The sequence below is a fragment of the Zootermopsis nevadensis genome, unplaced genomic scaffold (genome assembly GCF_977971745.1).
Source record: "Zootermopsis nevadensis isolate Lab colony 2312 unplaced genomic scaffold, Znev_1.0 Znev_ptg000006l, whole genome shotgun sequence".
NCBI classification, from domain to species: domain Eukaryota; kingdom Metazoa; phylum Arthropoda; class Insecta; order Blattodea; family Termopsidae; genus Zootermopsis; species Zootermopsis nevadensis.
This window is the reverse complement of record NW_028259138.1, coordinates 14428354-14443536: the sequence shown is the minus strand read 5'-3', so window position 1 is coordinate 14443536 and position 15183 is coordinate 14428354. Positions and strand designations below refer to the sequence as shown.

General features: G+C 41.8%; 1 protein-coding gene across 6 annotated transcripts in view; it reads right to left on the bottom strand.

The window, feature by feature from the left end:
* Positions 1-15183, bottom strand: part of Gfrl (Glial cell line-derived neurotrophic family receptor-like) — a 557991-nt gene that overhangs the window by 17160 nt on the left and 525648 nt on the right. For all 6 annotated transcript variants that reach the window (XM_087343770.1, XM_087343769.1, XM_087343772.1 and 3 more), the window contains 2 exons: positions 6071-6208; positions 1100-1305 (listed from right to left, as the gene is read on the bottom strand). In XM_087343770.1, coding sequence (XP_087199896.1) covers positions 1100-1305; positions 6071-6208 — 344 coding nt within the window. The remainder of the gene's footprint in view (positions 1-1099; positions 1306-6070; positions 6209-15183) is intronic.

Below are 15183 nucleotides of genomic sequence, written 5' to 3'. Positions count from 1 at the left end.
AAAACAGTGTCGTGAAATAAGCTGTAAACTGATTGGTTCTCGCGTCCTTTTTATATTGAAACAAGGACGCAGGATACAAAACCAAGCAGATAATTCTTCTCAACAGCTATAACAGCATTTTTAAATAACAGTTCGGAGGAGAGATCTTTTAGGTTATGCCGGCTAAAACCTGAGGGCAAATCATTTATCGTTTATGTTTCAAATTGCCATTCCATTTCACGGACACGTCTTCAATGCTGTAAGTGAAATACGTAACTAATTTTTGCCGGGATTATAAATGTTAGTCGTACGAACTGCGAAATGACAAAATCTATATATTAATTGCTCCTGGAAACAGGTGCATTTATCACTTAATCGTTTATTATCTTCTCACGATGAGGGTGAATAAGATTTACAGAAATGCAGCGGAACGTTTTAGGGTGGAGCGCAAACGGCGAAGAATTCTTGCCCCTTAATTAACGCCACTTTCGAGGCACACGAAAGTGAGGATCGCGTCGCCTTCATCCGGTGTTTGCCTTTTACTTTTGTTATACAATAAGAAAATTCTTGTTCTAATTCAAAGATGTAAAACAGCCACTTCCTTTCTAACTGTCCAAGGCTTGGCTACGCGAAGCGATTCCTTTCGGCGTTTTGCTGGCTACCGCAACGTCGGACATCCTTGGCCTGTCACGTGTACGATTTTAATCTCCGCAAATTTCCAACGTATCGCGTTTATGACATCAAGAGATTTGCCATTCTGTCTAAGCGACGTCAGGCGTCTGAAGGAACAATCAGATACCCCGAAGGGCTTTACTCCGAGCGCCGGTAGGCGTCTCCGACTTTGGCAGGCGTACAGGGCAAAGAAACTGCTGAGTACAGCACGGGGCATACAAACTCAAGCACTTAAACTGATCTTTCGAGACAACGCCCATAAACTCACCTCCTTTGGTGCGACGGCGTGTTTAACGTAAGACAATCCCGGATTTTGTCGAAGAACTTCTGAAAGTTTAAAAGCCTTCACCAGGGCTTCAGATTGAAGCCACTGACCCACACCCGAAATAATTCACATTTGGGCCCCGGGAAGATGTTATCTACTTGTGACAAGACGCCGATTACTGACCAACGCAGGGGTTGACCCAGAGCAGGCGCTGCCAACCTAGGCAGTCGTACAGCTGGGTGAAGTCCGTTCCTTTGCAAGCGCAGTTTGCTCGGAGTTCTGTGCCAAGGATGCCCAGCATCGCTTTCCGACACTCCGAGGGCGGTCCGGCGCACTTCTTCGTGAGGCTGTCCACCGCACAAGACTGCTCGTAGTACTCCAGCCTGTTCCTGGAACGACACAAGGCACAGCTGGAGGATTCAAACACGCAGGCCCAAGTGCGCGTATTTCTTTGAACGTGACTGTACACTCACCAACCTATAAAATGGTGCAGAAGATTAAGATACATGCCTGAGAGTGTGGTGGGGCATTTACCATTCAGATGTGTTCGCACTTTTGTTTCAGAACGTAATCTTACATCATGAACAGCTTAATTGAACATCCAGAATATTACTAAATTACGTTTCGGACAATGAAGACAATTCCTGTTTTATGAAAGCCATTTTAAGCGAGGAGCTTTTTTCCGTCCCAACATCGAACATGTTTATTTCGATATGAGAAAAAAACTTCAGTTTTTATTATCAAAACCTTTAATTCAAAATATTTTTTAAAAAGAACTTATTTTAATTGCTATATTACATAATGTAATGTCTGTGTAATGAACAGAAAAATTACGTTGTCTGTAAACAGAGGACAGGGTGTCTAGAAATATCACAACAGTTCTCAATAAAATGTTTTCTTGGAAAAATTCTTCCACAACCAAAGCACGAAGCAACAATTATTCGGAGGGTGGTAAGGAATTCCGAAATACATTTAAAAAGTCTACAGACTAATTAAATTTAAGATTCGAATGTTTGTTTATTGTCTTGGGAAGAGTGTCACTTAAAATGTTAAATTAGTTTTATTAAGACCCTCCTATGTCCTACAAGGACGTCGTCTGACCTTGGTTAAATCGAGACCAGAGGTCAAAAATCATAACGGTCTCCGCTCTTCTGACGCCATTAAGAGATATGTTATCATTAACCAGAGTCTAAAATATCCATATATTAGGCGATGAATGGTGTTAGCGAGCAGCGCTGAGTTAATCGTCTAAAAGTTTAACAAATATTGAGTTAAGGCCCGCAGTGAACATATGGAAGTTATTTTCCACGCACAACATTGATGACAGTTTGGAGTAATCAAGAGTCCTGAGGAAGTACGTGGCAAAGGCACATGGTACGACAAGGACTGCTAGCAAAGAACGTCGTTTAACAGACGCATTTTAAGCCTGTCTTCGATTTCCTCGTTGATTACAAAACAAAAGTCCCACAGTGTCGAATGAGACAAAAACGTGACTGCGAGGAGATTCGTGTCGATTCTATTTATTTGTGGTTTATTCAACGACGCTGTCAGTGATCAGATTCATAAGATTAATTAAAAGGGATGTGGAAGGAAGCAGTCTTAGCGTAATTTTAGGTGGAGGGACTGTGAAAACCACGAAAATTCCGCCAAGATAGCCTGTCTTCGAGTCCAGTTTCAGACCAGAGACCTCCCGAACATGAAACTCGTCCTTGACGGTTGCTGACATGGATTGGGCAGGAGACTGCAGAAAGGGCAGAGCTCTGGCCGATTACAGACGCAGAATCCTCGACACTCCCATTTGCCTGACTGAATTATTAAACGATTACATAATATTAAAATGTTATTTTGTTATTATTAAGAATGGTAATATTAAATCTACCCTTTTAACATTAATCAGCGATCCTCATTTCTGCCTTCGAGTTTATCGCTTTTCTAGAGGCTTCGCCCACAGAAAGTCTGTAGGCATTTCTTGTTTCCTTCGCCTCGGAAGTCTGTCCAGGTCACAATTAATTTCCGCGAGTTAACTGCCGCAATGCTGTGAGCAGTTCATAAACACCTTCACAGCGCTATTTCCACCAATCGTCCAAAGAATTTCCTCGCATTTTCCATTCTACTGGACTCACTTTACTCCCTAAATTCTTTCTTTCTAAGTCACACGTAACAAATGCAGACACACAATTTCACAATTCGTAATTGACTGGTTTCATCCAAAGTACATTGACGACCGGGCCGTTGTAGTGGTAAGGCACACACTCGTATTCTGCAGGCACCGAACTGAATGCCGCGTTGCTGCCTGCAAAGAGGTCACGACCGCCTCCACACGAATCCTTAGCATTCACATTCAATTTCCCGTCCCATCAGAGGCCACGCGCTCCCAGCACTCGGAACAGAGCCGTTAAATAACTTGGAAAATAACAAGGACTTCCTGTATTTACGATCCTGTTTATTTTATTCGTTCTCATTTCCCAGTCAATTTGCATGTAAATTTAATTTTAGTGCGTTAATCTAAACAACGCGCAGAGGAGCAGAGTCGGTCCCGGGCTCAGGGACAGAACGGGGTCGTGTCCGAATGATTGAGAGCCAGCCTTTGCCTTCGGGACAAGGTTTCTGGACCAGCGCGCCTTTCATCCAGGACTTTCACTCGCTTTCACCGACTCCGCTCCTTCGTTCTTGTCTTGGGTAAAAGTCGAAAGAGAGGAATTTTTATCGTAAGATCCAATTCGGAGGTGCAGCGTTCCAGACTCTGTGCGCACGCAATGCGTAAATCTTGGAACGCGTTTTTAATCTGATCTCCGTTTGGAATAATGAGCGAAGAAGAAGTATTACAAGAAATGGAAACAAAATCTTCTACAAAATTCATTATTCTGGACAAATATGTCACGTCTTGAAGTGAACTGATACGCGCATCTTCTGCCCAAGTTCGACTGAAGACTTAGAGACTGGTGATTTAACCTGAGTTTTAAGAGGACAAGTGCCCCAGAAAAGTATTGATATTTTACCGAAGGCGGTCCTCGCAGATACGGGCTTATGTGATGTTATTCGCTTTGCATCTTCAATTCCACATTGAAACCCACCAGTTCACTGCAGTTTCCGCTTACTATAGACTAAATTATATAAAAAAAGTTTTCCATCACAAAATTTTCCTGAATTGAGTGAGTGGTACTTCCGGATTTTCTTTCTATAAGAGACGCAATTCCGGGCAACAAAATTTTGAGGTCAGAACCTGGCATTGATTAGCGTCTCCTACTTAATATGCGTTGATCTTGCTCCAATGTTTTCACAAAATGAACATTAAACCTTACGAGGTTTCAAGGACCACGTCGTTTGTCTGACAGTCAGCACGTCAAAGTAACGATTACGCCATGCACTTAATACGTAACTGAAAGAAAGTAACATGGACCTAATTATAAGTCCATTAAATCTAAACGCTTAATTTTTAAGAATGAAATTAATAACATTTGCTTCAGTAATTTGTACGAAAATATACGAGAAGAATCGATACTTATAAGAACGTAAAAATCCTGTTTAAGCAAAAATGGAAGTCACAATTCTTTCGATCTTCAAATATGTTTTGAAGTAAGGGCTCCACAGCAGATAATGCTACATACAATGAGTCCTCTCTTATTGACACTAGTGTCAAAGGTCGAGATAAGACTCGAGGGCAAGTGGCGTCATTGCCTCGTCTCACTGGCGCAGTTAAGATGTTCCGAGCCTTAAACGGAGATCCACGTGGTATACAAAATTCGGGGTTGCACGTAAACTTTCAACTTTTGGCAGGTAGTGTACGCCGCCATTGACTTACACTCGGAATCTGCAAAGCGTGGTTTGTGGCCTCTGGGCAGGGACGTCGCTTACTCTTGCAACAGTTCTGAGGAACGTCAGTGCTGCCTCGGTCTTCCACATCGAATACAGAGGCGGCACTTAACACTGCATCTTAGGTAACCACTTGCACGGCGTCACAAACCACAAGATGGAAATCCACATTTGCGAAAGCTCCAGATATCATAAAGCTAAGAACAGTTTGAAAAATTTAAACTATCGCCATAATTACCAAATTATCCTGAATCATATAAACTACAGTAGACTTAAGTCTACGGGACTAATCTTGATGATTTATTTCTTGTTCATGTTTCCGAGAAAAACATTAATGCAATTGACCTCTGTCCGAGGATTACTGTTGCTGACTATTCCACGTGCCAGGCAATCTTGCAGAATGCGACAGTACATGTGACACTCTTCCCCTTAAGGACGCTCACCGATTGTTCGTACGTACAGTTCAGCCTTTTAGACGTGGCCGCGGGCCTGCGCTTCAGCGAAGTGGGGGGAGGGGGGGGGAAATAGTGGAAGTTGAAATTCTAGTTACAGTCGATTAGCCAAGCAGTGACGCTCCACAACTATAATCCTATCGAAAAACATTACTCTTACCCAATACTGTATTTTCGTCACTTCTGTGTGTACGCTTAGCAACACAAGTGGCAGTCTTAATATGCTTTTGAATCAAAACCACAAATGTACGCTAAGAAACAGAATGCCCATGCCCAGATGAACAATTCCGGGCATCGAACGCAGATCAGATCTTTCGACATCAGCTGTTATTTTCACTATTGGCTATTAGCTCCAATGTCATCACGTGCACGTCTTAGAATTTTAAGCAATTAATTCAGAATTCTCTAATTACTCATGCACTAAGAATCATTACTTTTCACGTGGCGTAACATTTTCCCAGTCTTCATTCGTGATGGGAGCAAAGCTTATAATCAGCGAGTTAGAGCCCATCCAACTTGAAGATAACATTTCAGTAGAATAACTTAATCTCCAGTAGTAAAAAAGATTTTCTCGCGGACTAACCCACATGTCCCTTTGATTAGGTTCCGTACCTACGTCCAATTCTACGGCAAATCGTGCGTACAGCAACCACGTACAAAACCCGTACTGCAATCTGCTACAATCATGGATCTATTCTTGTAAATTCAAAAAAATGATTACTGCAGTCTACTTATAAGTTATTTTCCTTGTACTACGTGCACGTGTTGTTTGCGTTTCTGCGTTGTATTTCAGTGTTTAATTTCGCGTCTCTTGCTGTCCTGTCAGTGTGAGTCTCTTCGTGCTTCGAAGTAATTTAATTACGTAACTGGAACTGCAGCCAAAACTTGCCTGCAGGTCACTTCTTCACGACAGAATTCGGCCAGGGAGTGGCAAGTTGGCATCGCAGAACCTTCGATGCGCTGAGCGCAAACAGGGTGGAGCTTCTCTTGTGAAACAAGACATTCGTCCTGCTTGTTGTCAGTTTTTCTGAAAAACAAAGTTTCAGAATTAGTGGACTAAAGTTACATTCAATTTAATGCCAGCAAACAAAGAAAAAAACTTTGTGGTTCATATCTGTCTTACTTCCCTGTCATTCCATAAACCTGCAATTTTTGTGTTTAGTATAATTCTGAGGACAAAATGCGATTAATTCCCCAAACATCATTAACGACCTGAGTAGGATTTGAGGTTTTCACGGCTGTGTATTGAAAGATGGCTGTCTTCTGGGTCTGGTAGAAGTTTACCTACGTTTCAGAGGTCCTTGCTGCCTCCATCATCAGGGCGATTTACTTATCATTGGTAAACTTCTACCAGACTACACTGAGCTACAACCCAGAAGTGTTGTTTTCTTTCTGGTACGGAATGAATTATTAAACATAGGCACAATTGCCGCGGTCCTACTGCGGAAAAATTCCAGAAATATTTTGTATTATTAAAATTCATTGTCAGAAAGCTTATGAAACGTCTGATGATCCGACACGAAGACCCGTCGCCGAATATCACAGATGAATATAATCCGTAAGCTCTATAACATTTTTCGGTAAGTATTATGTACAGCAATTCGTCTAGACTCTAGAAGATACTCGTCAGGACTTTGTGCATGAAAGTGTGCGAACTACGTACTATCTGATATTGCACTGAGTTAGATAAAGATAAGAAGAAGGTTTGCTCAAAGACTCCGCTTATCTACTCAACTCGACCTCAGTTCTGTATCATCCTTGCTTGGTCCATTGCTCTCCTACAATTATCTTTGGATAGGATAACACAGCTCGCCATGACACAGCACGGCACAGATATCGACAGGTCTGAGCAGGTCTGGACGGGTCAGTATAGATCATGAGAGGTTAGGTTATGTTAGCTCGGCTTAGTCAAGGTTTAAAGTGGTTTAGTTTCGTTATGCATCTTAAAAATTATCGACGTCTGCGCTCCATATCGTTGCATTTTTCGTCGTTACGCCTGGCGTCGGTTTGCTAGAGTTATATGGTACCGGAGGCTCATCTGTCTTATATGCGTCGTGACGTACGGCGTCGGTTTTCCAGAATCTTGTCGTGTTCCGAAAGGAAGCTTCTATTAGTTTGGCTTACGTTTAATATTTAGTGTCGGGGCGTCAGGGTTTGCAAAATGCGGCATCTCTGGGGAACGTCGCGACGAATGGCGTCGGGAATCTCACCTGCTGTAACTGTGGCGTCCCTTCGAGACGTCGCGATGGTAAGAATCGCAACGCTTAGCGTCGGCTTTCAAACGTATTGTCCAATGGCATCCCGAGGTCCATTTTTGCGTGGCATACAAAGATTTGGTTTCAATAATTATAGAGTGACTGAAGATAAAAGCGCGAATCCGGAGACAGAACAGAGCACAATTTACTGTTTCAGCTACTGATAATTATGTTATTGGAACACGAACGCCGTCACCACAGAAAAAACTTGGCAGAAATAGAAACAATAATATTTGGATCAGAATAAAACGTTTTTATAAACTTCTTTTAAAATCGTATTTCTTTCAAGAGATTTCTCTATGGAAACACAACATATATTTTTTGTGAGAGTTCAAAAGAGCCAAGGCGCTACCTTGTAGTGTGTACGAGAGACACGGCCACAGCCTCAAGACTGCATACGATGCAATTTGTTATTCTCAAGAAGAAAATTGATGGATCAAGTTCTGAATATTCTGTTTAAGGGAGTCTACAGACTTGGAAACAAAGTGGAATAGGTCCTATGTGTTTCACAAATCCTCACGAAATGAGTTTCATAAACAAAACTTTGAATATAATTTATCCGCTTCATTCAGATTAAAGTCTTCGAGGCGTGCAAAGCAATACGAAAACTTTCTCCCTATATTTGAAGCTGTAATGTTTTTGAAGTGACGAGTAATACTTGTTCGCCGAATAACTCGCGCCAAGTTAAGGCATCAGAACACCGAGATAAGACAGCAAGTCGCTGTAACGACGAACATTAAATTATTTTTGAGGCCGAACTTCGCTGTCGAGTGGCAAGAAGACTCATCACTGAATCTTATTCGGGGGAGATCCAACTTCGTAATCTCGACGCGAAGAACCAATAATCCTGATAATTTTCGTGGGCTTCCTCAGTCCCTCCAGATAAATTTCGGCTTAGCGCCTTAGAATTAGGCACCCAGCGTCTTATTCTACATTATTTCAAATTCAGTTTTCGTTAATCATCCCATAATTCGATGCCTTCTATCTTCTTCTTGGTCTATATGAACGTTCCTTAATGGTTAGTAACTGTGGCAGTACGTGAGGAATCAGTTCGTGTTGTGAAGGTGGACGCTTCTGGCAAGAAACATGGGCTATTAAATTCAAAAATTTCTACAGTATTTTCGTGAATTTTCTCGGCAATATTTTGCAAATATCTTACGGAGATCGCGATGGTTTCTCTTCACTGGCCCTAATAATCATTCTTACACACATACGCTATTATAGTTCACACATCTCAACCAATCATAAACTTTTGTTTTAAACACGTACATAACAATGCGCAGATTGCACTATCAGCGATTAGGTTCTCAGTGAGAGGCAATGTTTTTAGGACAGCTTTCTTCAAGGTCGAGTCAATTCTCCGCTCAGACGGACAGAACCTCCAGCGCCTGTAAACTTAAGGTTGGTTTCAGCCTTTTCACTGCTACAAGAACTTTAAACTTGTTCCGTGTGAACTGACTATGATTCAGAATGAGGAGAGATTCAAGATTTACTACATAACATTTGTCCCAGAGTATCGATCAGACACGCTCTGTGCTAGTGATACGCCCACTAAAGAGCTGTGTCTCGCTGCAGTTTAGTCCATAAACTGGAATGTCGCCGACATTATGCCTTCCGCTGAAGATGACTTAATTTTCGCGAAGACTGTAAAAGTGTAGTTTGCCATGTCGTGTTAAGAGTCGTGGAGATCGCGGACGCTAGACACGTATCTGGAACATCAATCGTCCCGCAGAGAAGTTACGTCTTTTACAGCTCGCATTTTTTTTAGAGACGCCTCAGCCAGAGAGTTTCAGTCTGAAGCATTCGTCTCTCTCTACAAAGGTCCCTGTATCGATTCCCAGGACACGTTAGCTTCACTAGTTCTTCTCGCAGTCTTTCAGCATCTTCATTCCACCCTTCTCAGTCACAATTTACACATTCTGCCCATGTTAACCTGCACGTAAGTCCCGTGGTATCGCGTGCCTTACACTCGAGAGACGCTGCGTCTGACTCTTTAGTGATGTTTGTATTTCTTACATTGTTCCAAGTTTTCAATGCATGCCCTCTGCAGACTCTAAATAAACTTCGTATGTGAAGGAGTGACCAAACATTTATAAAATTTTCTCAGGAATGAACAAGTACGGAAATCGTAATTAAATTTAAGATAAATGGAATGGTTTATTATTATTAATGGAAAAGTAAAGGATGGTCTGTAAAAGACAAAATGGCGTTGTTACCCTACACGGTGAGTATTACGTCGTACAGGAAGTATCATATTCAAATGAAAACGCGTAAAATAAAATGTATTTATAAAGGTAACAGCGGGTTCTTTGGCCCACGCAAAGTTTGGTTAAGTCCATGGCATGAAAACTGTAGTCCATCCTGACAAGAGCCTGCCGCAACTGGAACTTTCTCCACGCCAAGTGTCTTTCAGAACCGCCTCTAGCGCCTGACTGGTCAGGCAACTTTTCCGACATACCCTTCACGCAGGTAATATAAGCATATGGGCGCCCCGTAAAATTACTTGAATGACAAACCACTAGTTGCATTTCTAAGTGGGCAACTTCCTGTACGAATAATGAATGTCCAGATAATTTTACTCGCATTTCCATAGAATTCCGGAGGTTCGCAACATTATTACATTATTTCCCGACATTTTCAACAATCTCCTGAAAAACACGCTCACCGGTTCTTCAGTCGGTCAGATAATCAATTTGCAAACTTCATGAGCAGGAGGAGGAGGAAGAAGAAGAAGGAGAAGGAGAAGTGACAACGAATGCCGGATCTGAAATACACGAGCCAAGGATGACCCTTAAAGTACGAACATGTGCGTTATATCAAAACAGACTTCGAGGTGTTGCTTACGTTCTATCGCTCCTGATGAGAATTCGTAAGCCACTACAGTCGGTAAGTTTTCGGACCGTGCTGGGTTTCAGGAATAAGCAATTTTTATTATCAACTTATTACTACGTATTCTGTGGAAAAAAAAAAGAAAAATGCTAACCATAAACGACTTGTGGTTTTTACCTTCCCGGATTCTAAAAGAAGAAAGTGACGCGTGATATTACAGCCATTTCCAGCGCTTGTTTACAGCTTTGTATGACCTCTAACCATGTGAACCGTCTGCTTTAATATTAGGTAACTTTTTATGGGTTCGTATGTTTCTTGCAATGAACATCGGTTGTTCCAATAAAGAGAATTAACCAAATTATTTTTGTGATGTACATTGTGTTTCCTCTGACGTAGGAACTGAACATTTTAATATCATCTTCAAGACCTTCGGAATTCAAAGATAACGCAAACTTTAACAATATTACGCTCCCGGCAATTTCCCTCCGCCGGATTAATTTTACCACAAAAATTTATAGAAAACTGAGTCAAAAGAATTAGATTGTACTGAGGCGTAACAATTTGGAAGAAATCGCATTATTAATAAATTTACATGGGTATTTAAAAATATATACAGTTAAGAGTAATTGTACGATTTAAATCCTGCAGTGTGACCAACATAATAATATTGTAAATATTATTTCCCACTGCACAACCCTTTAATGGATCAGACTACGGCACATATTTAGGCATTCTGGTGGGTATCTAAAATATTAAACGTCAGCAAACGTTAGGAAATCACATTAATCAGTTTCTGATACATGGATCTGTGTACGAGTTTTGCATGTTATGTATGAATATGTTGTAAAGAATTTGTGCTGTATTGAGGGCAAATTCGGTACCCCAAGTTACCATCCATAAATACTACTACAAGAGCTCCATTCGATATATCGACACTTATCATGCATAATGATACGTGAATCGACGAGCGGGTTAGCAGTTGCCTAACGAGGTTTCATAGTTATAGTCACGGTTTGATGTTTGTGATAATCATCGGAGCCTAAGGAGTTCGAAATGTGCAGTGCAGTGCGATATATCAGAGCCATTTACGAGAGTTAAGAGTAATTTTAATACAGCGTAAATAAAAAAGTAAGAGCCATATTTGGAGCATAAACTCTTGTGGCGAAATGAAATCCCGATACAACAGAGAGAGAGGCAAACCGATCCTGACTTGCTATGGTTCACAGTGGATGAAACAAAACAGTGAGGCACGTCCCATTCCATAACGAGACGGCTTGCTTATTTGTTCAGCAGATTAAAAAGAATCGAACACTATGGTGTACTGCAGCAGGAATAATCCATTTGTGTTTTTTAATTTCGTCAATGTACGAGCGAGGATGTGAACACGGACGTCGTACCAAACATCAATACGAAAGCGCTCAGCGCTGACGGTGGTACACGTACGAAATTATTTATGCATGCGAACACCGAAACGGAAACTCGCGGCTAATAGCGAATATTTTCTCTTTCCGTCTAATTTCAAGGAGGATTTATGCTCGCACCCAAAAAACAATAATTTTCACGGCGACGAAAGGAAGGAATGAATGCCTGCGAAAAAGAAACAAGATATGAAAGGAAGAAAAAGAACGACATAAGAATAAAGAAAATAGAAGGAGAAATAAATATTTAAAAACGCAAAACATAAAACCGAAAGCAATACGAAAACGCGAGATGAACTGTCTTTGCCTTAAGCAGGCTAATCGTACATGAACAAATACGCATCTGCGCGTATTTTACTCCGAAGGAGATTCTCGCAACGTTACGAAGGAACAGAAATGTTTTGGAAATTTATTCATTTAACAGTTTACGTAATGTAGACTGAAGTACCCGAAGGCAAAGTTGCGAAATTATAAAAGTGTCAATCAATGAGATACCAAAGTAGATCCTTATAAATCATTTCGGAGCTTGGAGACAGCCAAAATAACTTGAAGGATTTTCTAATAAGTGTATTTTATCTAGACCTAGTTCCTCGAATCGATATGTGAGATACACACACACGCAAGAAGACGAGAGAGACGAACAATCTTTCGAGCACATGGTTTTACTCAGGCCTCTTATCAGTCTCTGCCTGCAGATTTTGGTGCACTGCCTTAAAGAAGGCAACTCCCTCTTCGCTTCGTGTAGTTTTCAATTTATTATTTGTACACGCGCAAAGAAAAAAACTTTCCTGTGACTCCGTGTGTGACCTCTCATTTAAAACAACGCCATCTGTCGATGAAACCATAGTTTCCAGTTTCACGAAACTGATTAAACGCAACTCGTTTGCTCTCTGCAGGACACGCACTAAACTGCGCAGGCACACAATCGTTTTCGACCAAATTGCACATTTCTACCGCCGGAAAAATCTCAAATCTCACTCACTCAGAGCAACCCACCTCCGGGTAAAGATTTTTACCCGGGATGTCCCGAGGGAGAAGCGAGCGTGATAAGCGTTCGAACGCAACGTTCAGTCCATGTGCGCTTGTTCGAACGGGCGATCTTTGCAAAGGACGAGTCGGAAAACGGCAGCGCGAAGTTTAAGGTGTAACTGGACCGTCTTCCTAGACGTAAACGCGAAATACTTAATCGGCGACTGGGCCGAGAACCGAATCCAGGCCTCCCGAATGCAATGCACGAATTCTAAGCACGTAATTTGTACGTTAATCAGCCACTGTTTATGACACTGCAAGACGATAATTTGATGATAACGACTGTTACGCGCTTATTTGACAAAAATAATGATTAATATTATTTTATTATGGTGATAATGATAATGCGGATGATTACTAGATGATAATTTGATGTTCGTCCTCAGGTGATTTAATGAAAGTATATATTCGACCATCTGTGAACAGCCAGCTGAGAAACGAGCAGCTGTCGAGTTCGCGAGCTCACCATTGATCAGACAGAGGCAAGTCTGTGAAACTGACATTTTCACACGCAGTTTTGTGTGACGTACGAACTGGTAATGGACCAACGTACGAAGAAGGCTGACATAAGGACAAATGCGCCCCGGGCGATCGCCCAGCTAGCCAGAAGTAATAACAGAATGCCTCACATTCAAGTCAGAATACTGCAGTGTTGGCAGCACTGTTAGATTCTACCGTCAAAGAAACATTGTTTTGCTTTAAAAAAACTGACACAGGGCAACTGAGGTCAGCACGACGTAAGTTGGATTTGCAGCCAAGCTTTGTTGTGCGTGAGTCTCGCACTGACACGGGCACAAATGTAATGCCAAGGAATCCTATTACGTCGCAAAGGCAGAGACAGTAAGACCCTGTGGAAACCGAACTCGGATTTTGGGTTAATCAATGAGCAACTGTGGCCGTCCTCCAGAATGGACCCAGGTTCATCAAACCAACAGCTTCCATGTCGTCTGCACCTTGAAACAGTGATCCGAAAGCAATATTTATTATTCATTAAGATAGCTTAAAATCTTCAGTAATTGTTAGACTCGCATTATTAAATTTTAATTTAAATGTCGCTTTTGTAACACGAAACATCATAATAGGCCTATTTAAAACCTGAATTCCGTACAAGTAACAATTCGTATCGATCTTCCAATAGAATTTTGGCGCCGAACAGAACTGAGAACAAAATACATGAATCAGGGCACTTCACCAGAGATTACTCCTGAAATGGAACATCGATTCCGAATTTTCGCTGTAGTTCAACAGATAAAATGTTTACGTACTAGGAAGTTTTCAATTACATGCAACTATAACTGCCGACTCGTGCCGCTGAAACTTCCTCGCCGTTTGAATTACGGTTCATCAGGAATTAAAATGCGATACATTCACATCCGAACCATCACTTCGAGGCATCGAACAATTTTTAGCTTCCAACCAAGAAAATTATTGACTTTTCTTTGGATTAAGCTGGAAACTGGACGGCTCAGAAGCCAATGAGAATGTAAGAGTTCCTGAAGATGGCCGTCTTCTGTGTTGAGGTATCTCATCGCCCTGATGATGGAGGCAGAAAAGACCTGTGAAACTTTGGTAAACTTCTACCATACTACACGGCGCTACAACCCAGAAGACATGTGTGAACATTTAAAGACAGCTTTATATCGGCGTAAACTGTCTTCGTAAACCCACCCCTTGTAACACGCACGCGCACACAGACGAAGATACGAGTCCTTCACGTGTCATTAAGTACCGGATTTTGATTGTAAAGTTATTCTGTAAGCTTTAACAAACGTAAGTAAGATAAGGGTAAAACCGATCCGTGTGTCCCTTGGGAGGTCATTATATGGAGGTATATCCTCTAAATTTGATTCATAACGCCCCGACTGCGAGAATGACAGAAGTATTTGGTGGGGTGGGGCGTCGACTGCGGCGTGTGAGGGCGGCGATGGTTTCTTGCGCCAGAGAGACTTCTGTTCGACGGGAATGGCGCCCAGAACGACATCGAAGAGAAAAGGACGGCTCCTGAGTAGAAAAAAAGAGGTGAGGTGGAGATTTATGTTCTGAGCAGAGGCAGCAGGTTTAATTGGTAGTCGGTTTGAAACTCGATATGGCTCCCTGGTGCCCAATTCCCAGAGATGGACTTGGTGGAACCACTGCAGAGAAGGAAACAGGTGAAGTAGACGTACGAATCAACAACTCGACAAACTGCTGGGGCACGGAATCCCACAGTCTACTTTATTTCGCAGGACGTCGGAGTCTGTTCCCCTGTTCACGACTTCAACGACGCAACCGATCGATTGGTAGGCGCGACAGGACACACCACGTGTTTTGATCGGAAGAGAATTGAACCCAAAACAGGAATTGGTATTAACAATTTACAGTGACCTACAAAAGAATGCTTAAGAAGGACAAATCAAATTTTGAATTACGGGCCGGACATGCAGTGAGTAACAGGAACACAAGACAAAATGGAAATATTAATGCAACTGGAT